The sequence below is a fragment of the Hippocampus bargibanti genome, linkage group LG10, assembly GCF_051943395.1.
Source record: "Hippocampus bargibanti isolate YZ-2025 linkage group LG10, ASM5194339v1, whole genome shotgun sequence".
Taxonomy (NCBI): domain Eukaryota; kingdom Metazoa; phylum Chordata; class Actinopteri; order Syngnathiformes; family Syngnathidae; genus Hippocampus; species Hippocampus bargibanti.
This window is the reverse complement of record NC_142743.1, coordinates 17,920,856-17,945,945: the sequence shown is the minus strand read 5'-3', so window position 1 is coordinate 17,945,945 and position 25,090 is coordinate 17,920,856. Positions and strand designations below refer to the sequence as shown.

Here is a 25,090-nt window from a genome sequence, read left to right as displayed (position 1 = left end):
ATGATGCAACATGCTAACATTAGCTTGTCTCACTTCAGCTGCTTTTAACAATGCAGTCTTTGAATAAATCGACTTCAATGCTGACTTCTGCTTCACACCTGTTCTGTTTGTCTTTGGACAGCATTCCTGTTCTCTGTCTTTTTTTCGGTTCATGTGTATTGGTTTTGAAAGAACTTAGAGAGCCTGGCAGCAGCCACACTCAACAGGTAAAATAAAATTTGTAACTAGACTTTAATTTTAAAAAAAGATAACACTATTTGCGTGAAAAGTAAATATTTCAGATGTTTCTAGTTCTATGAAATTAAATCAACAAAAATAAAATTCCGAATTATTGTTTAATTTATCAAAAGTAAATGATGAATCATGTTCTGTGTTTTTGATGACAAATATTCTGCCCCAGCCGGTTTCTCTAAAATAAAGGTGGAAAAAAAACATGATTCACTATTGCACTATTCAAGTCTTTAATCAATGTGTGTTTGTATACGTTTGTTAGTGTGTTTGTCTTATGTTGTCCCTTTTAATCGGAAAAACCTTCTTGCTTCCTCTTCTCTTCTGTTCAGAGCACCAGTTTAATGTGTAATCCGTGAGTTCGATAGGCCTGTTGTTTCTACATTATCTCCGATGAGCAACAGACCAATCCCATGTAGACACAAGGAGTGAGTGAGCAGGAAAGGCATCCATCTGGGCAAACACTCATGCGCCTTTTTATATCTTTATTTGGTGCTGTTGCTGCCTCACTCCATATAATGCTGATAAGGTGCTGGTGCTAAAACCGTGCTGCAGATTTACATCAACAGGATACAAAACTGAAGGTAAAGCACAACGTAAAAGCACATTTTTCTCGTTTAACCACTACAAAATGAAAGAAAAACTTTAATTTGTCTCTCAATGGAAAAAGAGAAGCCAAATTACAACAATCAATAATACAACAGACTTTAAATTTAAGATGGAGTCAAATGACAGGGAGAAACCGGAAGTCAAAACCTATCAAAATAAAACAACTGAGAGCACAAATGCAAAGGCGAATATAAAGTCCATTATGATACCAATCATACACCTCTGATAATAAAAAGCAAGTCATGAGCAGGAAGGATGTGTTTCATTTGTATTTAAGTGAAGAATTCCGATCATCTGTCATCACGGTGCTTATTATGTATGGTCTTCCATCACACCTCGCACTGTAAGAGAGCTGATTGTGTCCCCAACGCTTCACGCTTTTTATTGATGATATGTAGTCAATTCAATTGGAATGAAAGACTTGTGTGCCTATCAAAAGAAGTCACAGTGACATTTTCTTCTTTTTTATTGTTAGAGTTGTGTATGTTTTTTGATTTAAAGGTGGAGAAATGTACAGTATTTTCATAATGGGACATGTCATTCACCACTAGTGGTTGCTAAAATCTAATCAATACGGTCTGATCGTTTCAAAAACATGATTAATGCCATTTATTATGAATTTTGCTGAATCTTCTGAATCTCAAGACGACTAAACACAATTGGAAGTTGCGCTTGTACCATATTACTTATTTCGTTTTTTTCCCCTTGACTACTATCTATTTTTTCAGCTATCCAGAAGCTGAGGTGCATTGTGGTTGTTTATAGACTATATTCTCTTATTTTAAACCACATGGTATATTATTCCAGGTCTACCTGATTCATGCACTAAACAATGTATTTGTGTGTGTGTGTGTGTGTGTGGGTGGGGGGGGGGGGGGTACTGCCCTTAAGGTACTTGTGTTATTTGTGTGCAAGCAGCGTCCTCTAGTGGCCACCTTCAAGCAGGGAAGTCCCATCTGAGGCCCAGGTGAGCTTGGTCAATGTTTCACCTGGATACGATGACGTCGCGAGCCGTTTATGGGAAGCGCAGCCTTTCCGAGCAGTACGTCTAGCAAGCATTGATTGCTTCGATTTGGATATTTTTTCAGTTATGAGATCGATTTACTCACTGTTGTGGACACTGATTTGAAACTTTAAAACTATTTTGCCCGTGTTTGTGAACTATGTCTCTCTCGGCTGTGTTTGTGTTGGATTTGAAGGGGAAGGTAAGATTACATGTCCTTGTTTTGTGTATGTGTGTTATTCAACAAGTGTATTTAATACCAATGTGGCGAAAAATTCTTCGTCTAAAGTGTACGGTTTATGTCGTAACCATCACTTTAACTGTTAAATATTAACGGCGCAGTTAAAATTTAATTTAGCACTCAAAATATTCATTTAGCCTAATTTCTTAACTTCCGGGTTGAGATATAGGTGTCTGTGGAGAACGCCTGCGGCTGATACATCTGTTACACCTCAGACCTGTTAAATACACACCGGTAAACAGTTTGCTCATATTACATCCTAGAATTCTGTAATATAATCCAAACAATAACAAATTCAAAGTAAAAAATGTGATTTCCATTTTGACATAAATTCAAGTAGAGTTGAATAAAATAAAACACGACCTCTGTCATAAATCCCCCCAAAATGTCAAATTATTCCCATAATAATAATAATAATAATAATAATAATAATAATAATAATAATAATAATAGGTGACCCAATAGGCGAGTGGTTAGCACGCCGGCTTCACAGTACAGAGGTCGTGAGTTCAAAACCCGGTCCGACCTCACTGACTGGAGTGAGCATGTTCTCCCCGGGCCGCGTGGGTTTCCGTCGGGTCCACATTCCAAAAACATGCATAGCAGGCTGATTGAACTCTCTAAATTGTCCCTAGGTGTGAGTGTGAGAGTGACTGGTTGTTTGGCTCTGTGTGCCCTGCGATTGGCAGGTAACCAATTCAGGGTGTCCCCTGCCTAGTGCCCGACGATGGCTGGGATAGGCTCCAGCACCCCCCACAACCCAAATAAGGTTAATGCGGTCTGGGAAATGGATGGATTGATAATTAATATTATTATTGTTTACCCATCCATCCATTTTCCAGAAATAATAATACAATGTATGTCACAAAGAAACCAAGGGATGAAGGAAAATCCAGTAAATACTTCTGTCCACATCATCCAAGAATTGTGAGTTACAAAAAAGTCATTAAAATATACAGTGAATTCTTGCGCGTACAAAATTTCAGTGTGATTTCACCATTTCTACAGTGGTAGAATGTCCAAGTTTTCCTTTCTCTTTTTTCCTAACAAATGGAATCTTCTTGTTCTAAGTGTGGAGTTATTGTAGTTCAGTGGACAACTACATGTTTGTGATTCATCACCCTTGTATTCACATATTCCCACATTTGAAAAAAATAATAATCAGGTATTCTTGTTTTCCTCCCAATATGAATTAAATTGACTGTTTTTTTTGTGTATGTGTTTTATATTTTTGTTTTGATTTTCTTCTCATGTGTCTCAATGCAAATCAATTATACCCAGATTTTTCCCTAAACCCTGCAATGAGCCAGAGTCCACTCTCTGACATAAACCAATCAGGAATTCTTAAACATCTCCTCCCGATTTAAATGAAGTTGTCCATCCTGCGAAACCATCTGATATGCTTCTGTTGTTCAGGTGTTGATATGTCGCAATTACAAGGGCGATGTGGACATGGCGGAGATTGACCACTTCATGACTCTGCTCATGCAGCACGATGACGAAGGGCTTACGTGTCCTGTGATGTCACACGGCAACGTTCACTTCATGTGGATCAAACACAGCAACCTCTACCGTATCCTTCACAACCGCTTTTGTTCTATGAAGAACACATACATGTTCAACTGCGATGACTGTATATCAGCTCACGAGGTCCAATAAAAGACACTCTATGACTTAAAGGACAACCGACGCCTCTGGACAAGTTGTGTCCATAATTTGTAAAATCACTTCAAATGACTACTACTGAGCATATTTTACAAAGATTCCACCGCATATAGCTATATTTTACATTTTAATATTGGCGCTGAATATTCAGGAAGTCTTGTTTTTGAGTTGGTGACGATGTCTACCGTGACGTCACGTGTGGAACGAGTCCTGACGGCTCGAATTGATACGGGAGGACTCCTTTAATCGATTGCAAACATTTATGCTTTCCTCTTCAGAACTATTTGAATCATATTCACAAGTGGATGAGTAACAAGAAAGCATCTTCTCCGAATCTGAAGCCCTTGTTTTGATTCTAGAGAAAGGCGAAGACGTCCTGGCGCAATTTCCGGGGTCAAGTTTTGGGACACTTTAACTCATTTTTATTGATGTTTTGCATTTGACTAAAAATATCAGCCTGCGTGTTTTGGCCATTTTAGATGCTATAAAACGTTTTTCTGATGTCAGTTAGGAAACAAAAAAATGGTGTTAGTTGTCCTTTAAATGAACCAAAATCCTAAAACTACCTTTCAGTATGTTGCAGTACACTTCGACACTCTCCAAATGACAACTACAGCTGTTTTTTTTTTCATATACTCCATGCAATCAATGCATTCATCCAGATTCATTCACATAGAGAAATACTTGCTTTGTATGAGTTTACAGTACTTTGCCATGTACCACATGGTGTATTTTGAGTATGCAGTTGTCTCTATGGTAGGTAGCCAGCACTGTGTAAAAGCTCCTTGACTCAATGGTCCTGCAGTGGTGGCGACAACAAACAAGAATTCTAACGCTTCACTTGTGTACTCCTTCCTCTATAAACTTGTCGAGGTAATGTGCATTTCCATATTATTTGCTTTTGTTCTTTTCCCAGTCACATTGGAAAATCAACCAGAAAAGTGATTCAATGCGCACTGCACTTGCAGGTGTTTACCGAGTATTTTAAGGAGCTGGAGGAGGAGAGCATTCAGGACAACTTTGTGGTTGTCTACGAGCTCCTGGATGAATTGATGGATTTTGGATTTCCTCAGACGACAGACAGCAAAATCCTTCAGGAGTGAGGCTCAGCCAGTCATACGCGGATAATCTCTCGATTTACATTGCGTGACAATTGCAGTGGTCATCCTTGTCTTTTTGTGTAGATACATTACACAGGAAGGTGCCAAACTCGAGGTGGCACAGTCCAAAGTGCCGACCACGGTCACCAACGCTGTTTCCTGGAGGTCTGAAGGTATCAAATACAAGAAGAATGAAGTCTTTATCGATGTCATTGAGTCCATCAATGTGTTGGTGAGTTTCTATTTAAAAAAAAAAAAATACATGTGAAAATTAAAATGTAAGTAGAGACGCGCCCCAACTTACGAACTTTCGAGTTACGAACAACGGTACATACGAACATTTTTGCGGGTACGTTATGTCGAAAAATGTTAGGACAGAGATGCCATAAGTTAGTACAGTGATACCTCGGTTTATACACCTCTTTGTTTATTAAACCTTTCGGTTTACAAACATTACATTTATGAAAATTTTACCTTGGCATACGAACTTTTTCGTACACGGAGCTGCCTCAATGAGTGATGTGTCGTTCGCGAACGAGCCCATTCTTCTAACAACAAAATGGAAGTCGACTGTTTTGTCCTCTATTCCCCGCCCCCAGTCTTCGGTTAAAGCCACGGTTTAAGCATTAAAGAGACAGGCAGATGACAGTGAGAAAGTTTCAACTTTGATAGTGTAGACTGCAAGGTTAAAATATCCCATCAATCAGGCTCCACAAACAACCCGCACAAGCAATCTTTACACTTGATGCAAAAAGCTATCAACCCAGCTAAACAAAACACAATTGATGAGGGACTCGATACAATTATCACAGAGAAAGCACCTACAAGGGATCATTAGTCAAGATGGTGAAAGAAGAAGGTTACGTTCCTCATCAATTGTTTGATGCTGATGAAATCGGCCATTCCATTCCGTCAAGCCATCAACAACCGTCACAAAGGTAAATAAAACGACTTTATTATACTATACAGTTTATTCTTTAATTATAATACCATAGCACATTTATTATACATAAAATAAGGTATATTTTGTGTGGTTTTAAGGCTTCGAAAATTAGAAAGTAGAAAAGTATGTTTTATGGGGACCAGGGAACGGATTATTGTCATTTGAATGGTTTCCCATGGGAAATGAATTTTGGAATACACACTTTGCGCCTTACACACTCTGTCTGGGAACCAATTAAGTTCGTAAGCCAAGGTATCACTGTACCTCAGTCGATGTGAATTTATTTTACGACTGTTAGAGCGTCTGTGTTTTACACTTCCATATCCTTACACATCCATTCAGTGTTTGACTTAAACATACATTCCATACATCATATAGCACTATAGCGCATATAGAACTTACAAACAAATGAACCTTATGATCAACCGCTCTTAACGTACCTCGTTCGTAAGGTGGGGAGAGTCTGTACTTCTTTTTTAATCTTTTTATTCTCAACTTTCTGTGCTCAGGTGAATGCAAACGGCAGTGTGATGAGCAGCGACATTGTGGGCAGCATCAAGCTAAAGACCATGTTGTCAGGGATGCCCGAACTGCGACTCGGTCTCAACGATAGAGTACTTTTTGCGCTCACTGGACGTACGTACGCCTCGAAGGCCCTTGCGAATCCGCCGAATTATTTGACTGTATTGTCGTCTGTTTAGGTGACAAAGGCAAGTCGGTGGTGATGGAAGATGTAAAGTTCCATCAGTGCGTACGGCTGTCACGCTTTGAGAACGACCGCACCATTTCCTTTATTCCGCCGGATGGGGAGTCAGAGCTTATGTCCTACCGCATCAATACCCACGTTAGTGCCTTTCACAACCTCATAGAACACATACAGTAAAGTCTCGTTATATCGATATCGGATATATCGATAGTCCCGGTTATATCGATACTATTTCTATGCACGCACGGAGAAAATTACATGCAAAACAGGGTCGGATATATCGATAGTCCCGGTTATATCGATATTTTTTCGGACTCCCTTGAATATCGATATAACGAGACTTTACTGTATATGGAACATCTCCATTTTGGTTTTATTAAAAAAAAAAAACAGGAAATGGATAAGAGTCAAAATGTAACCATTGTATTTATTTTCTATGTATTTTATCCAGTCTACTTATTTAAAGGACAACCGACGCATCCGGACAAGTTGTGTCCATAATTTGTAAAATCACTTCAAATGACTTCTACTGCGCGTATTTTACAGAGATTCCACCGCATATAGCTATATTTTACGTTTTAAGACTCGCGCTGACCATTTAGGAATTCTTGTTTTTGAGTTGGTGACGTTTCCTGACGTGACATCACGTCTGGAACGCCACTGACCGAGAAAGTGACACACAATGCATTGTGGGTACTTAGTTTGGTCTGAAAACTTCGTGTTGATGGCGAAATTAGAAGGAAAATACATAAATAACGTGATGGTGAATCGTTGTGTGTTTCACCAAGACTACTATTTGATACTTGGACTACAAATCAGCCCATTTCCAACGGAGCTTGGGCGCCATCTTGTGCATTTTCTGGGACGCTACATTGGAGTCCTGACTGCTCGAATTGATGCAGTAGGACTTCTTTAATCGATTGCAAACATTTGTGCTTTCCTCTTCAGAACTATTTGAATCATAGTCAGAACTGGATGAGTAACAAGAAAGCATCTTCTCCGAATCTGAAGCCATTGTTTTGATTCTAGAGCAAGGCAAGACGTCCTGGCATGACGTCACGAACAAGGGGGCGGGACCTTCTGAAACTCGCCATCTCGAGGTCATTTTGAAGTAGTTTTGGGACACTAAGTCATTTTTATTGGTGTTTTGCATTTGACTAAAAATATCAGCCTGCGTGTTTTGGGTATTTTAGATGCTATAAAACGTTTTTCTGATGTCAGGAAACGAAAAAAAAAATGCGTCGTTGTCCTTTAAATCGAAAATTGCAGAACTGTGCCAGATTTGGTAAAATTGTTTTAAAAATATTTCTTATTTCAAGGTTTATATCGCAATGTCTGTGCTGTTCTCCTTCTTTAGTGAACGCTAAGAAGCCTTTTGTAAGAGGAATCTCGGTTTGTCATTATTTTTGTTTTGCTTTCTTTCTTTCTTTAAATGTTGACGTGTTCAATTGTCATCTGTCATAGGTGAAACCGCTTATCTGGATTGAATCAATCATCGAGAAGTTCTCTCATAGCCGAGTGGAAATCATGGTGAAGGTGCTTAGCCTGAAATCCTTTCAAATGTTTCCTGAGCTCGTCATGAAAAGCTTTTATTTCTCACGCCGTGCTGCATCATTCTTGTGATGTCATACTTTAGGCAAAGGGTCAGTTTAAAAAACAATCTGTGGCAAACAACGTGGAAGTGCGAGTTCCTGTCCCCAGTGATGCTGACTCTCCCAAGTTCAAAACTAGCACGGGCCATGCCAAATATGTGCCAGAGAAGAATTTGGTGGTGTGGACCATCAAATCTTTTCCAGTAAGAAATGTCTTTGATATTATTATTTGTGTATGTTTTTGTTTTAGTCGTGAATTATCAAAACTCTCTCAAGGACACGTTACAGTCACATGATAAATTTTGTCAAAGCTACATTCTCAAAAATGTCCTCACTACTTATGGTATAAAATCATGGTGGACCTCTTAAAAATAGCCATACAAACTCACGCGCGCACACACACACAAAACACTAACTCAAAGAATAACATTGAAATAATAATAATAATAATAATAATAATAATAATAATAATAATAATAATAATAATAATAATACCTTTCATTTGTAAGCGCCTTTCAAAACTCTCAAGGACACTTTACAGTCACAGGATATTGTTTTCTGGGGGTGAGCAGTGGCAGGCACACGCGCCAGTGTTCACTCAACCCCAAAGTAACAAAGTAAAAAAAAAAAAAAAACTAAATAACAAATAATATGACAACACAAAGACACATAGAGTCATTCATTCTTCAGCACTTTCTGTACTCTAAAAATATAAAAATGTAAAATATTGACGAGTATATCCCGTTCATGTCTCAATGGTCCACATTTTAGCTAAACTTTGTCTTCTAACATAAACATTCGGTCAATGGAGGTCCATGTTCTGCTACCATAAGCACTGCATGGATCTATAATAGTGCTTCCATTTCATTGCGAGATTCCAGTGTGAGATTCCTTTTCATGTTGTGGGACTGTGAAAAGACTTACGCTGACAAGTTGGAAGTTTTGGTGACCAGCGACTGTTAATGTCGCATGTCACGGAAGGAGATTCAACCATCTTGTATCCAGACTTGCACTGAAATGTCACGGATGCCATTTGCCCATATGGGGGCCGAGCACCCGAGGACACCTCAGCATTTTCGATTTTAATGTCGACACAGTTAACCTTGACACAAACAGGAATAAATAAACAATAACATCGATGAGAAGGTTTCTTCAGCCTTACACAGACGTAAACAATAACATTCAAATAAAGTAAAACTACTCACCGTTTGAGGACAATGCAGCTGTTAACAAAGACATAAATCCTTTTCTACACTTAGGATCACCGGTAGTCAGTAATTAACACCAGTAGTATACTGTGTATGAAAATATGAAACAGTCCAAATGTGGACATAAAAGGCCTGACAGTGATGATGTTTTATTCGAATCTACTTTTTTTTTCCAATTTGGCTTTCACAAAAACTTTGTCCATCTCTATAGGGAGGCAAAGAGTTTCTAATGAGGGCCCACTTTGGTCTACCCAGTGTGGAGAATGATGAGCTCGAGGGCAAACCTCCCATTACCGTCAAATTTGAAATCCCTTACTTCACAGTTTCTGGGATACAGGTATGCTTTTAAATTGATATAAATCACCTGAATGCGAAGTAGTGTACACTCGCTAAACACTTTGTCGTTGAATCTGGACCCACAGATGAAATGGCATGAAAATGGAATTCAATTACAAACCTAAGCGCAGTATGTTTCATTTACGTTTTGAACAGGTGCGATACATGAAGATTATCGAAAAAAGTGGTTACCAAGCCTTGCCATGGGTCCGTTACATTACACGAAGCGGAGGTAATTGAGTATTTTATTTATTCATTTAAAAAGATAAAGCTCTTTTTATGTATTGAATTGGATTATTGTCTAGTGTTTAGAGCAGGGCTCACCAAGGTGTTTGGAACTGAGTGATACTTCTGGGCTACTGATGAGTGCACAGTAGAGTGTGTCATTCAACAACTAATTGACAAGTGATCACACAATTAATTCACACCTATTTTGAGAATTGATTGATTGATTCTGAGTTATTGTTTTGCTTAAAATGTTTGAAATTCTTTGATTTCATCCTCACAAAAGACAAATATAAACAAGACATTTGCATACATCTACTCTGACTTTGGAAAAACAACAACAAACAAATTAAGTCAAAGTCAGCTTTATTGTCAAATATGCTAATATGCAAGCTATACAGCACAGATAACACTTTTTTTCACGTTACAGAGCACACCAGTGATGAACCTAGTTTGTGACTCCTGTGTTCGATATTAAGATATTCAGCCAAATATAATGAGTATTTGTATCTATATATGTTTATATATATCATATCTATATATGTTTTTTTAGATTACCAGCTGCGGACCAATCTGTAAAAGAAGAAGAGCAGTTAATACAAGTAATCCCATGAACTCTTTGACAGAGAGACTGCCTTTTCAATTTCAACTGAGCAATTTAGTGTCTATGATCTTGTTGATTATTGAAGGAAGTGGATTTTAATTGTGTTGAAGACTGAAAGCTTCTAAAAAAATAAAGTATTTGAATTCAAATGATTCATGTTGTAATCAGTACTATTTGAACTATCGGCTATCAGTATTCATGTCATTGACATTGATTATTGAGATCTATGTGGATGGGGTTTTTTATTATTCTGGGTGTCAAAGCTTAATTTAAAAAAAAATCAGAATGTTTTCAAGATTACTTTTCCTCATTAAGGTTGCACTATGATCTGATTTTGGGGTGGGAAGCAAGGGTACTGGTCGCCAGTCACTTGCATGGCAGACAGAGAACCATTCATATTCTCATTCACAAAATATTGAAATGGAATCGCTTTATTGCATGCTACTTTGAGTTTCCAACATATATTGCGGGTAATATTGCAGCTTTGCGGTATTGCACCGTGTTTTTTAACTGGTGGAATTTCAAGATTGCCCGTCTTGTGTCAAAGGCCAGAAATGAATGAAGTTCCTCCACAAACATTAACGAACACGAATCGGCGGCTTACTTCAAACCGGGTTGCAATTGGCCGACTCCCACAGTTGCCACGGTGATAGTGTAGTAACGGATCCTTGGCCCCACCTCTTTACCATATATGGTAAAACCACACCCTCTGAGTGAACCGTGATTGGTCGACGCGTGGGACTCTTTACTGTTTGTAAAGAAACGAGACGAAACTGTGTGGCGCAAATGTATTTTCCGAACGTTCATCAACATTTACCGGTCGTCTTACATTTCATTAATAACCGTGCTTGAGGACGTACGACGAGGAGAGCTCGGCGACGTCGACAACCTCAAAACAATCCACCAAGGTAGGCTTTTAAAGCCCCTCTTCGCCGTTCTCCTTTATGTTAGCCGTTAGCTTGCGAGCTAATCGCCGTCATAGATTCCGTTGACGTGCCACCGCTGCGATAGGGACGGAAGGAGCCCAACCAAAGTTATTCTCGGACCGAGTTCATATGTTTGAGACGTCTCTCATTCCTTCCTCGTCTGCTCTCCATAGAGTAGACGCGAATACGAGGCCGACATGGTTCAGATGCACGGCGCCCGAGGGTTGACCGGAGCGGCGGCCAGGGGGAACCTCGGCGAGGTGCGCAGGATCCTTGAGGAATGCAGGTTGCATCCCGATACTGTCAACGAGTTCGGCAGGACGGCGCTACAGGTGAAGTACAGAACGTGCTGGCGTTTTGGTATAAGTACTGCGGCTTTTCCCATATCTTAGTTGAAGCGTTTATTGTTGTCGTTGAGATCTAGTTTAAGTTCCACGTACTCGTGTAACGCGCCCTAGTGTAACGAAAGTCTGTAAAACTATAGTTTGTACTGTTGTGATCGCTTCTAGTTTTACAGTATTTCAAAAGCAAAGTAACTAAATATTGATGACACTCCATTGGATGAAGTTCTACAAGGAGCCCTGAACAAAAGAGTGAAAAATGCACATTTCCAAGCAATGACATTTTATTACAAAAATCTAAACAAACAACATTTGCAAAGTGACTTCTGACAATGATACGAAGTTGATGTACACCTAAAGATTTATATGACTGATGCAATGATTCTACATTCTGGTCCATTGTGGCTGTCCTGAGACTCTAGACCAGAGGTCCCCAACCCCCGCGCCGCGGACCGGTACCGGTCCGTGGGTCATTTGGTACCGGGCCGCGCAGAAAGAATAAATAATTTACATAATTTCCGGTTTATTTATTATCTGAGTCCGAACAATGTTTTATTTTGAAAAATGAAAAATTACCTGATTATATCCGTCCGTCTGTGACTTACTCTTGACGCATGTCAAAACACTTGTCTAGGTTACGTGATACATACTGCTAAAATTTGCCCAGCGTAAGCTAGCAAAACGAGTAAAAAACAAAATTGTCTGACATTAAACCGGTCTGTGGAGAAAAAAAGGTTGGGGACCATTGCTCTAGACCAGTGTTTTTCAACCTTTTTTGAACCAGGGCACATTTTTTTACATTGGAATTTTTTGAAGCGGCACACCACGAACCATCTCGCAGGAAAGAGGCAATCAGTGACGTGTTGCCACACGGACGAATATTAAATTACTATCTCAGTCTTTTCAGCACGGACACAGGACAATGACATAATACTGGCAGAAAATGATTAATAAATGTTTGTAAAATTTTAAATTTGAGAAAGGGGCATTGGATAATTTCTCACGGCACACCTGACAATCTCTCACGGCACAGTGGTTGAAAATCACTGCTCTAGACCACATGTGTCAAAGTCAAGGTCCAGGGGCCAGATCTGGTCCGCCACATCATTTCATTCGGCCCGCAAAAGCGAATTAAGCATGTCAAGTTCCATGATGCTTGCTAAATTCCCAAGCAAAATTTCAAATTATCCCATGTAAATCACGATAACAGTCATCATTCTTGACTTTAGATTTGAAAACTAGTTATTCATCAATTTGTTGTGCACCCTGTATATAATATGTGGAGGGGATGAAACATTTTTATGGCTTCCCCAAATTCATAACAGCCTTCGAGAGGAAACTGTAACTACAATGTGGCCTGCAGCAAAAAATACAAAACAGTTTAGTCTTCTCAATGAATAATTCATCCCTCTGGGCAGGTGTACATAAAGTACACCTACACAAGCTGAGGAAGAGCATACAAAGTAAAACATGAAGGCTGCAACTGAAATTTGAATCCAGAATCTGAGAACTGTTAGGAAGACGTGGCCTCACTTTGCTGCAGTCGTGACTCAATGCCAAATTTTCCAATGGCAAATGGAAAATGTTACCAGAGTAAAAATGTCGCCACCATAAAACAGTATGTGATATTTTATATTTTATAACTTTTTAACTCATTCACTGCCATTCATTTATTTATTCAGGAATTGAATGACGTCATAATAAGATAAAATATATTTTGTGACATTTATGAATGAAAAGCATTGGATTCAGCAAAGAGTGGATTTTTGGGTGGGAGGTTGACGTGTCATAGCTATACAATAAAAGTCAAGGTATATTCGGTGCTGCACATCAAATATAAAAACAGGAAAACGAAAATGTCTGAAAAAGCTTGTAAAGGTAAATAATTTTTAAAAATCTATATCGTAAATAAATGTCTGTACACAAAACAATTTCTGATTAGAATTTGTTGCCAACTGGTGCAAATTAACTCATGAACTGCCAGAAATGTGCAAAGATGTGTCCACTCCAGTGCCGGGGTTTTTGTCATTGTCACTTGAATTCCAGGACCCACAGAATATTGAGTTTTACGATGACATAAACATTCAATGCATTCCTTACTCTCTTCTTTCATCAGAATAAAAAGAGTTAATTCCTGAATTATATAGGTCTGGAGTTGTATGAGCTTGAAATGAGGGCGGCTGTCCAAAATACAATGCAATACATACAAATTGGCTTATATAGCGAATGAACAAGAGCGGAAGCTGCAACAAAGGGCTAGTATGAAAAAAAGGAAATGCTGCCCCCTTGTGCAAAAAAAAAAAACATTGCCAGAGGCAATGGCCGGCGCTTTATCGGCATCCAAGCATGAAAAAAGAAAACCCGAACAAATTTGGGAGTGGCGCTCTATATCAGGTCATTTTGAAGTAGTTTTGGGACACTTTAACTCATTTTTAATTGGGTTTTGCATTTCACTAAAAATATCAGCCTGCATGTTTTGGGTATTTTAGATGCTATAAAAAGTTTTTCTGATTAGTTAGGAAACAAAAAAAAAATGGTGTCGGTTGTCCTTTAAGCTCTTTCTGTACCGTCTTTGTGACATGAAGCAGTCCTAGATTGAAAGAGGAGAGGATCCAAGTTTCTTATCCTGTCTCTGATCGAGAAGACACACAGGAGTTGTGGCAGGTCGACTCGGTGTTGTGACACAGGCACGAAAAAAAGAAAGAAAAGGAAAGCGTCACGCAGTGTTGTCTGCCGCGCAGGTAATGATGATGGGCAACACCAAGGTAGCCCGCTTACTCCTGGAACGAGGAGCCGATCCCAACGTCCAAGATGCCGGCGGCACCGCTCCGGTCCACGACGCCGCCCGCACGGGCTTCGTGGAAACGCTGAAGGTCCTGGTAGAGCACGGCGCCTCGGTGAACGTGGCGGACCACGGCGGCGCCCTACCCATCCACTTGGCCATCCGGGAGGGCCACCATCTCGCCGTGGAGTTCCTGGCGCCGCTCTCCGACCTGGGCCGCGCCAACGCACGCGGCCAAACGGCCGTAGACTTGGCCCGGGCGGCTCACCGCCCCGACATGATCCGTTTGCTGTTCGCTCACATCCATTCGTAGTTTGAGCCGCACGTCTTCCTTTTCCTGTTCAAACCTGGTGACTTGAATTCATTGGCATCTATGTAAGTTTTTTTGTTGTTCATTTTTCTTAGCTTGACGTTCAGACATGATGCACTTGTTATGTGGTCATGGCAGCTACTTTTCAGTTGGTTCTTTTGCACAGTGCAATGTAGGCACCTTATTATTTACTAAAAACATTTATCTCTTTTGAATTGGGAGCGCACATTAGTTTTGATCTCCTCCCAATGGTTTGTGTTTATTTGTAACAATTGTAACAATTGATTTGTTTGTCTTTTTTCGTGTGTTAATGTTATGAAACTTGAAATGAATTTACACTCCTTGCATGAAATTAGATGAGTTTAGACCTTAAATTATTTATTGTTGTTGATATAGCGGCGATGATTTGTTTGAATCTTGTTTGTTTGGGGGGGGGGATGTTATTTATACTTTATACTAAGACAATGGCCAAGTGAAAGAATTTCAGTTTGTTGTTTGAAGACGAAAGCACAAAATAAAAGAACTTTTGAAGTCAAAACCACCCTGTGAGCTGCATGTTTCACTTCAGTTACAGTGATACCTCGGTTTACGGCTTACGAACCTTTCGGTTTACGGACATTACATTTATGAAAATTTTACCTTGGCATACAAACTTTTTTTTCGTACACGGAGCTGCCTCTGAGTGATGTGTCTTTCGCGAACGAGCCCGTTCTTCTAATAACAACATGGCAACCGACTGTTTTTGTCCTCTATTCCCCGGCCCCAGTCTTCGGTTAAAGCCACGTGATTGGTCAAGAATGCAGCAGTGAGGGAGTTGGTTTAAATATTCAAGAGACAGGCAGATGACAGTGAGAGAGTTTCAACTTTGATAGTTCAAAGGCAGAGTGTAGACTGCGAGGTTAAAATATCCCATCAATCAGGCTCCACGAACAACCCGCACAAGCCATCTGTACACTTGATGCAAAAAGCTATCAACCCAGCTAAACAGAACACAATTGATGAGGAACTAGATAAAATTATCACAAAGAAAGCACCTACCAGGGATCATTCCTCAATATGGTGAAAGAAGTGTTTAATGCTGAGGAAACCGGCCACTCCATTCCATCAAGCCATCAACGACCATCACAAAAGTAAATAAAACGACTTTATTCTACAGTACAGTTTATTTCTTTAATTATAATACCATAGCACATTTATTATACATAAAATAAGGTATATTTTGTGTAGTTCTAAGGCTTAGAAAATTAGAAAGTAGAAAATTATGTTTTATGGGGACCTGGGAACGGATTATTCTCATTTTAATTGTTTCCTATGGGAAAATATTTTTTGGGATACACACTTCTCGCCTTACACACTTTGTCTGGGAACCAATTAAGTTTGTAAGCCAAGGTATCACTGTATTTGATAACGTGTACAAAATAAGGACAACAAACCGCCAATATCAAAACAAAAAGTAATCACTGTCACTTGTGTAGTTATTTTTTCTTCCCCTGCAAGGCATTCAGAGCGCTTCCCGCCGACTTCTCCTCCACCATTGATGACATCATGAGCGACAGGGAGGTTTGATGTTTTGCTACAGGACACTTTGACATGCTCTCAAGGACCTGGGCTGGGAGATGACCATTCTATCCCCGAGCCACGAATAAAGTTGTCTCTTCTAATCGTAAAGATTGATCCGAATACAACAGCGGACAAGGAGAACGTGTAAGTAGACTTCACTTTCGGTAACGACCAAAAAGGTGCACTAGGTAGAACCGTGTGACTTCACAGTGGTGTTGCAAGCATACTTGGTTGTGTGTAAACATGCTCTGGATAAACAGTTTTGCGGTTTCTCCTGCATGTTCGTCACGTCACGCACCAGAATTGCTCAAACAAAATGTTGTCTGTGAGGTTACGCTTTGTCATCCGTATGGGACCGTGTCAAAGGCGGGCAATGACGGACATGTATCTTTTTATTTCATGTCTGCTCATGTTTTTTTTTAATTCATTCACTGCCATTCACAAATTTAATCAGGGATTGAAAACATGACGTAAAGCGCCATTCCCGAATTTGTTTTTTTTTTCTTGCTTGGGTGCCGATAAAGCGCTTGCCATGGCCTCTGGCAATGTTTTTTCCCTTCCACAAGGGAAAAACTGTTGAAAGAACTATATAAACCAATATGTATGTATCACATTGTATTTTGGACAGCCGCCCTCATTTCAAGCTCATATAACTCCAGACCAAAATAATTTAGGAATTAACTTTTTTTCTGATGAAAGACAGTCTAAAGTTTCTTACGCTGCGTTGAGTGTTTATGTCGTCCTATAACTCAATATACTGTTAGTCCTGGAATTCAAGTGACGAAAACCCTGGCACTGGAGTGGACACATTTTTTCGAATCATCATGGCAGTGAATGAGTTAATCTATCTAAACCCTTTCAGGGGCAGCAGTTACTACAGTGGACATTTTACCATGTTATGCAGGTAACCCAGGTTGCAAGGTTCATGAAAGGGTTAATATAGCCAAGATACCGTAAAAAAAAAAATCAGTCTTACTTGCACAAAAAATAAAATGAAACAGGTCACCTTTAACCTATAGCGGTGCCTGACGTGCGTTAGCACTTAGCACTCTGCAATTGCAGAGCTGTTGCGACGTAGCTTTTCTTCTTTTGTTTTGTTATTATTATTATTATTAGGTACATTTTATTGATAATATTCACAAAAAATGGCAATCTGGAGCCCAAGAGAAGCATTTTAAAAAGGTTTGGATGAGCTACGCTACTTAAAATGCTGAAAACCCACCTACTGTATTTAAAAATGCATATTCTGTGTCGCTTTATCTCTTGTTTATATTTATAATTGTATTTTATTTATTATTGTATCTGGTTTATTTTTTTCTATGCTTGTCTGTGACTATAAAGTGTCCTTGAGAGCTTTGAAAGGCGCTTGAAAAGAAAATGTATTGTTATTATTACTATAAAAAGTGCGTCACGTGGGTCAGGTCTCACCACATATGTAGGCAGGAAATCTTTGGCATCAATTCATGTTGTCTACTTCATTTTTCCGGTTTCATTCATCTTTGGAGCCGTTATGGCTGTTGCTCATCACCCATGCGTGTATAAGGGTGAGTAATTGCGTTAATGGGAGGGGAAGGGAGGGGGGTGATTAACTAACTGACTGACTACATTGTAGAAAATTGCCATAACTTCAATGTTGTCCCAAGAAAATATATGAAATATTTACCAAGACCTGAAGGGTTTCCAGTTGGCCTGCTTATTTTTGTGAGATACTATACGAGATAGACAAACAACCCCCCCAACACATGGCTGACAAGGAAAGGTAACATATATAACAATTATAGTCACACCTTATCTGTCTTATTTTCACAGAAAAACAAGAACGTTCACGATGAGAACATCGGGCGCAGTGTACGACTTTACTGTATTCCTGAGGTATGCTTGAAAACAAGTCACAACATGACTGTGCTGCACCCTCGACTGAATACGCAGAAACCCAAAGTTCTGGTTTGATTCCGGTGACGCATGATAACATCAATAACAACGTAGACATCTTGTAGTTCGTTATGGAAAGGGGCACATGCTCAATGTGAATAGTGGAAAAACTGTTTTTTTTTTTTCAAAATATACAATTCCGTAGGTAGTAAATGACAAAACAGATTGCAAACCAATTTGCTCTGTGGCATTTAAAGGACAACCGACATCTCCGGACAAGTTGTGTCCATAATTTGTAAAATGTCTTCAAATGACTTCTACTGAGCGGATTTTACAAAGATTCCACCGCATATAGCTTTATTTTACGTTTTAAGACTGGCGCTGAATATTCCGGAAGTCTTGTTTTTGAGTTGGTGACGAGTCCGTACGTTACGTCACTGAAGGAACGCCCCTGACCGAAAAAAGGACACATTGTAGCAGTCCTTCAATCACGTCAATGCATTTTGCTGTACTTTGGTCTGAAAACGTCATGTAGGACCAAAATGGGGCAGAAGAGGGCGACAAAGCTCCATGTAAGGAATTAAATCCGCCTGTGGAAACCAGCTGATTAATTCCTTACACAGCTTTGTCGCCATGTTCTGCCTTTTTTGGGTGCGACATTTCCCACCCCTGATGCCTCAAAATAACACGGAATAAATTCCTTAATCGATTGCAAACATGTATGCTTTCTTCTTCAGAACTATTTGAATCATATTCATAACTGGATGAGTCACAAGAAAGCATATTCTCAGAATCTGAAGCCATTGTTTTGATTCTCGAGCAAGGCAAGACGTCTTGCCGTGACACAACGAACATGGGGGCGGGACCTTCTGAAACTGGCCACTCCGCTTTCAAATTGAAGTACTTTTTAGACACTTTAACTCATTTTTATTGGCGTTTTGCATTTGACTAAAAATATCGTACTGCGTGTTTTGGGTATTTTAAATGCTATAAAACGTTTTTCTGATGTCAGTTAGGAAACAAAAAAAGTGACGTCGGTTGTCCTTTAATGGATACAAAAACTAGATAATCTACATCTTGATAGAAATGAGGCTAGTTACCAAAAAAAGTTGTTTGCTATAAGACAATTGATCAGTAATTTTTGCTCAATGTTGACATTGGTGGAAGTTTGTGGGCTTATTTTTTTTTAAGGTGTGTGAATTGTGTCCTTCCTCTGCCCGGTTAAACAGAAGAACACATTCTGTATTATTTCATGCAAAGAAAAGCTCCCTTCACGGTTTCACTCCGCTTGTTTGCCACCTGGAAGGCGGCAATGTGACACTGTGGGAAACACTCATTGCCCCCACCTCAACCTCCAAAAGACCCCACACAGTTTAAAAATGGTGCTTTGCTCTTGCAAAGTCAAGGGCATAACAATCAGAACAGTGTGTTTTGCTTTTGTATTCAACTGAGGCAACTTTTGGGTCATTTCAAATTGTAAACAAATAACCAGTCAAAATATTATGCTCATTTTACATTTAAACAAAAGTGTTGATACTTGGTACATATAAATCGCTCTCTCTCACTCTCTCTGTGTCTACTGTATCTATCGAGCGGGCTACCTAGCTAGCTCAGTAGCTAGCTCTCTCGCTCTCTCTGTCTAATGTATCAATCGAGCAGGCTAGCTACCTAGCTAGCTCTGTCTGGCTAGCTGCATAGCAAGCTCTCTTTGTCTAATATATCTATCAAGCGGGCTCGCTACCTAACTAGCTGTCTGGCTAGCTACATAGCTAGCTCACTCTCTCTCTGTCTAATGTATCTATTGAGCGGGCTAGCTATCTAGCTAGCTCTGTTTGGCGAGCTACATAGCTTTCCCTCTCTGTTTTTCTACTGTATCTATCGAGCGGGCTAGCTACCAAGCTAGCTCTGTCTAGCTAGCTACATAGCTAGCTAGTACTCTCTATCTCTCTGTCTCTCTCTTTCTCTGACAGAAAAATCAAGTGTACACCGCGATTAAGTAAATAATTGGGCACATGTACGTGCTGTGTAAATCCATCCCAAATGAATGATGTTGGTCCTTTGAATCGACTCAGGTACTAGTCAACCTTGTGCGGACATGCGATGGGAACAACTCCAGCAGGTTTTCCTCCGCGATGAGCCCACTGGTTGTCAACAGTGGACAATCTGCTACCTCCTCAGGTAAAGCCTCCAGGCGATTTCCTTTGAGCTCCAGTCGGATGAGTTGGGTCAAGTTGGCCACCCTGGAGCTAAGGTAGAACAAGCAGTTGTTTCCGAGAATCAAAGTTTTTAGTCTTTTACAGGAGAACAGCTCATCCGGTAGGGTCTCTAACGAGTTGAAAGCAGCAGAGAAGAAGTGGAGGCCCTGCAGGATGCCCACCTCGGGTGGGATGGCGGTGAGTTGGTTGTGCGAGACGTCCAAGTGCCTCAGCTTGGTGCAGTAGAACAATCGCGGTGACAGCTTTCGTAGTTTATTCCAGCTGATGTCCAGAGTCTCCAGAGTGTGCAACTTGCTGATGTGATCGGGGATGTAGGTGATCTTGTTGTGCCACAGGCGCAGGGTCACCAACCGCTGGCAGTGCTGCAGGCTGAGGATCTCTTCCACGGTGGTCAGCTTGTTTTCCTTCAAGTCCAACTCTTGCAGATTGTTGAGGCTGAAGACAGCGCTCGGTATACGCTCCAACTCGCAGCCCACCAACTCCAGTGAGACTAAGTTGGTCAGTTTCTTCAGGCTGCTGAAGCCTTGGATCTTAGTGCCTTCGTTGTAGATGCTCAAGCGCTGCAGCTGGTGGGCCACATCACAGATGCTTGTTGGGATCTTGGTCAGGTTAGAGCGCAGAGTGAGGGTCCTGAGGGCTGCGAGGTCTCGAAGGGAGTCCAAGGTGGCACTACGAGCTACCTCGTTACTAAGCGGGCCATTCAGATGTAGCTCCTCCAGTCTTTGCAGGTGGTACATCCATTCAGGAACCTCATCTAGACTTTGAAAACTCAAGCGCAGGTACTTCAAATGTTCTTTGAGGTGGTTTAAGGCTGGCAGCTGGACCTTAGCCTGGCAGTATATCAGCGATAGATCCTGAAGACTCTCAAGCTTAGCCACGCTGGAGGAAATGGAGACATTTTTCACCTGCTCCAATTTCAGCGACTCAATCTCTGTCAGTTCATAAACCGTATCTGGAAGTCCTGGCAACAGAACCAGGTGGAGCTCCTGTCGGTCATTGGCATTCTTGGCCAGACGGGCGCGCAGCTTTTTGGCAGTCCACTCATAGTTGAGGTTGAGCTGATGGAGTCGGCTCTCGCTCACCTCGGATAGAAAGAAAGCAAATCGTTTGGCGTAGAGGTCGTCGTATTGGTCCACCAGGTGGAGAAGGAAGGCAAAATCATTCTTCACGTCCGGTATGTCATTGATGCCTGTCTCCAGCCTGACGTGCTCAAAGGAGTAGATCCTCAATGGGCGGTGGAACTGCCAGTACAGCGTGTAGATGCATAAAATCCCATAGACGGCCACAAAGCAAATATAGCAATAGGCCAGTTTGGAGAAGAGGTGAGCTTTGTTGTGGTTACAGCAGTAGATGTCGAAACCGGTCAGCTCAGGTGGAACCAAACAGCGCACCACAATCTCAATGTTTGGAGACAGCGCCGCGGTGTAGGTGATGATTAAAAGAAACTTAAAGACCTTGAGGGACGTTTGCAGCACATACATAATGTACAAGATGTCCGCCTCCTCCACGTGAGTTCGGAACTTTTTTACTTTCTCAAACAGGGCCTTAGCCTGCTCTCCTTCCTTTTTATCCAACACGGAAGGAGCTGACTGGGATTCTTGAGCCTTCTTATCTGGATTAGACCTGCAGGAGGTGGACCGTTGAAGCAAAGTGGTCTCCTCCTCATCGGCTCGTCTCTCTGTGGAATCTTTGGATACGGTATTTCTCCTCCAGCTGACCAACTTTTCCTCGCCCCTTTCCTCAGAAACCTCACTCAAGGCCCTGGTGGTCCAGGGGGAGTCGAAGCATTTTCCCAGGATGGTGACAAAGAGGTCCAGTTTGGAGGACGTCCCGGGGAACTTGAACCAAAAGCTGCTGGTTATCATAAAAATCATGGTGTGGATCACCACCAGGTATGGGAAATATTTCGCATACCAATGCACAAAGCGCTCGTAGCAGTAATGGTTGATGAAGACATACTGGTGGATGTCCAGGTCGTTCTTGCGACCGAGCACCTCCCGTATGACGGGATGGCTTGGTTTTAAATTGAGGCTCTCCCACGTCTGGTTCTTGCCGTAGGTGCGGATGTGACTGCAGTCGATGGCGCTCGGCGTCGGACTGGTGAATGGACTCGGCAGGCAAGCGATCTTCTCTTGGGTGAGCTGAAGAGAACGGACGGGAGGATTATTAGGTGAAGGGGAACAGCAACCCAGTCAAAGTAAGTGTCAATATCCATATTTTGTATCTGTTCTTGCAATCATCAAGCTATTTTCTGACTGCAGACCTCGTGAAATGCTTTCTGATCTTTAAAATGATAGACAGCCCGTTGAAATTATGTGGAAGATTCACCGAGCCAGTGGTCGCTTCATTGGACTCTCTCTGGCAAAATTGGTCAATTTTCCCATAAAGACTGAATTTATGCGGATATCCTGTTATTGTGGTTTACGTGGGTCAATTTGAAATTATGGTTTGGCCCGGGGGTTAGCACAACAACTTCACAGTCCAGAGATACCAGGTTCGATTTCAGCTCCGACTTCCCTGTGTGGAGTTAGCATGTTCTCCCAGGGCCAACGTGGGTTTTCTCCGGGTCCTCCCATACTCCAAATACATGCAGGGGCAGGCTGATTGCAAATTTTCACAATTCAGACTTTTGTGAGCGCCGCTCACCTGCAGGGTGCAGCCAAAGACTCCGATCATGAGCATGGCGACACAAAGGTACTCTGAGAAAACATCCCACCACGGCTTAAGGACGCGGTATTTGGAGTTCTGCTCGATGCCGATGTTTCGGAATTCTCCCACTGGGATCATACTGGCTGCCGGTCCACACTGAAGGGAAGAAACAAGACTAAGGTTAGTCTTGTGTGTCTTTGTGGGCTCTCAGTCGTACAGGAATGCTCCATTGATGAAAAGGTTTCTTCAGCTGTCATCTGTACTTCTTTGAAGGTGTGGGACATTTCACTCCTCATCCGAAGGGCTTCGTCAGCAAACTAACATTGTGCTGGTAACTCTGGCCCTATACATGTATCCCTAATGGAAAGAGGTGGTGGTGCCAGGCCTCTGCTCTAATAGGTCCCTGCTCTAAAGTAGGGGGAGCAGTGGACTACTCATTAAAGCTAATCTGATTACTTCTTTTCTTCTGTCTGATTACCTCTAATGTTCTATTCCTGGCCCTGATTGCCCAATTAGCTCTGGTATCACCTCATCAGCATGACTAAGCTTACGTGGTAATGACTTAAGAAGTCTGTTGTAAGCGTGATCTAAATTAAACCTCAAACCCCTTCACTAAATCGCCATGGTGGTTGCTGGTGAGGTGATACCAGAGTTAATGGGGTAATCAGAGCCAGGCTCTAAGGTCCCTGCTCTAAGATTGAGGGAGCAATGGGCTACTCCCTGAAGCTAATCTAATTACTTCTTTTGGTCTGTTCATTAGGGATAGATATAGGGCCAGAGGTACCAGCATAACTTTAGTTCGCTGACGAAGCTCTTCGGATGAGGAGCGAAACGTCCGACACCTTCAAAGAAGTACAGATGACAGCTGACGAAACCTTTTCATCGTTATGCTTGTGTGTTTTCAAAGTCCTGCGGCCGACAGTGTGCCTCGATTTTGCATGGCGACCTGAGCATTGTTGTTGTTGTTTTTTTTGCCTATGTGTCTGCTAAAATGGACTGGTCACCAATCCATATCTTTGGCTACCAGCTTCTCTTCAGCTTTTCTTTTACTTAGTTAGATGAAATTGCCTTAATTTAACACCAGTTAAGATTGTCAGTGTTGTTTGCAATAAATAGTTTATGACAAAAAGTATCAACATTATTGTTGTTATTGTTGCCTTTGAACAGAGTGTGTACACGAAACTCGGAGGAAAGTTCAGTTCGGGTGTGTTCCTACTGGCTCAACCTGTTTGACAACACTGTGTCAGTCACCAATTCCCCAGCTTCACACGTACTCTTAATGTATGTACAGTATACGGTTTGCACTTGTTCCATGTACATTCCGGATTGATATGCTGAGAGAGGAGTTATAGTTTGAATAAACAGCAATTGTTTGGTGCAGTCCATTTGTTGTTGTGTGAGTAGAAGAGTCAACGTCGAGACAGTCATCTCAGGTGCCCGACCAAAAAAAAAAAAAGTTGCGAAATCACCAACATTTCCTTCAAGTCTTTCAACCTGACAAACGGACGGACACTTTAAACCCAAGATTCTGTGGTTTGTTTAAAAAAAAAATTAAACAATCACGGGTACACTTCAAAACAGACACATCTAAAATATTGAACTTACCCTGTGTCGTGAACAGTACCTGCGGTGTATCAGGTCGGTGTCGGGAGGCTGTTTTCATGAATTCAAAAGAAGAGCGCACCGGTGTCAAGTGGCACAGACTTGCTGCTTACGCAAAATGACGTTTCAAAAATAAAGGCGCGTTCCACAATTTAACACTTCAAAATAAGATGTATTATTATTATATTATTATTTAGTTTTTAAAGGTTATTTTTTTCAAAGGTTAAAGTTGTTAAAGTACAGGAAGTTGTTTGTTCATAGCTTGCGGGAATAATTCGCACTGTGCAATAGATAGCTTTGTGCTTTTATTTATGATATTATAATTTACAAATCTGTGCTCGGTTGGAGCAGGTGTAAGATTGTTTGGCATGC

At 41.0% G+C, this 25,090-nt stretch overlaps 3 protein-coding genes across 3 annotated transcripts; 2 read left to right on the top strand and 1 right to left on the bottom strand.

Moving 5' to 3' along the window:
- Positions 1–1,833: 1,833 nt before the first annotated feature.
- ap1m2 (adaptor related protein complex 1 subunit mu 2) lies at positions 1,834–10,612 on the top strand. The gene is made up of 12 exons (XM_089005785.1): positions 1,834–2,042; positions 3,498–3,654; positions 4,552–4,619; positions 4,715–4,845; positions 4,931–5,078; positions 6,299–6,425; positions 6,491–6,633; positions 7,960–8,031; positions 8,132–8,290; positions 9,507–9,632; positions 9,788–9,863; positions 10,410–10,612. Exons 1-12 carry the CDS (start codon positions 2,001–2,003, stop codon positions 10,433–10,435), a joined length of 1,275 nt encoding a protein of 424 aa, XP_088861911.1. The 5' UTR covers positions 1,834–2,000; the 3' UTR covers positions 10,436–10,612.
- A 601-nt stretch (positions 10,613–11,213) lies between these two features.
- cdkn2d (cyclin dependent kinase inhibitor 2D) lies at positions 11,214–15,326 on the top strand. Its single transcript, XM_089005923.1, has 3 exons — positions 11,214–11,368; positions 11,560–11,718; positions 14,469–15,326. Exons 2-3 carry the CDS (start codon positions 11,584–11,586, stop codon positions 14,820–14,822), a joined length of 489 nt encoding a protein of 162 aa, XP_088862049.1. The 5' UTR covers positions 11,214–11,368; positions 11,560–11,583; the 3' UTR covers positions 14,823–15,326.
- Positions 15,327–18,221: 2,895 nt separating this feature from the next.
- On the bottom strand, positions 18,222–24,827 carry LOC148892741 (volume-regulated anion channel subunit LRRC8C). Its single transcript, XM_089006022.1, has 3 exons — positions 24,722–24,827; positions 23,114–23,272; positions 18,222–22,608 (listed from the first exon to the last, which is right to left on the bottom strand). The coding sequence occupies exons 2-3, from the start codon at positions 23,252–23,254 to the stop codon at positions 20,320–20,322; spliced, it is 2,430 nt and encodes an 809-aa protein (XP_088862148.1). The 5' UTR covers positions 23,255–23,272; positions 24,722–24,827; the 3' UTR covers positions 18,222–20,319.
- Between the last annotated feature and the right edge of the window lie 263 nt (positions 24,828–25,090).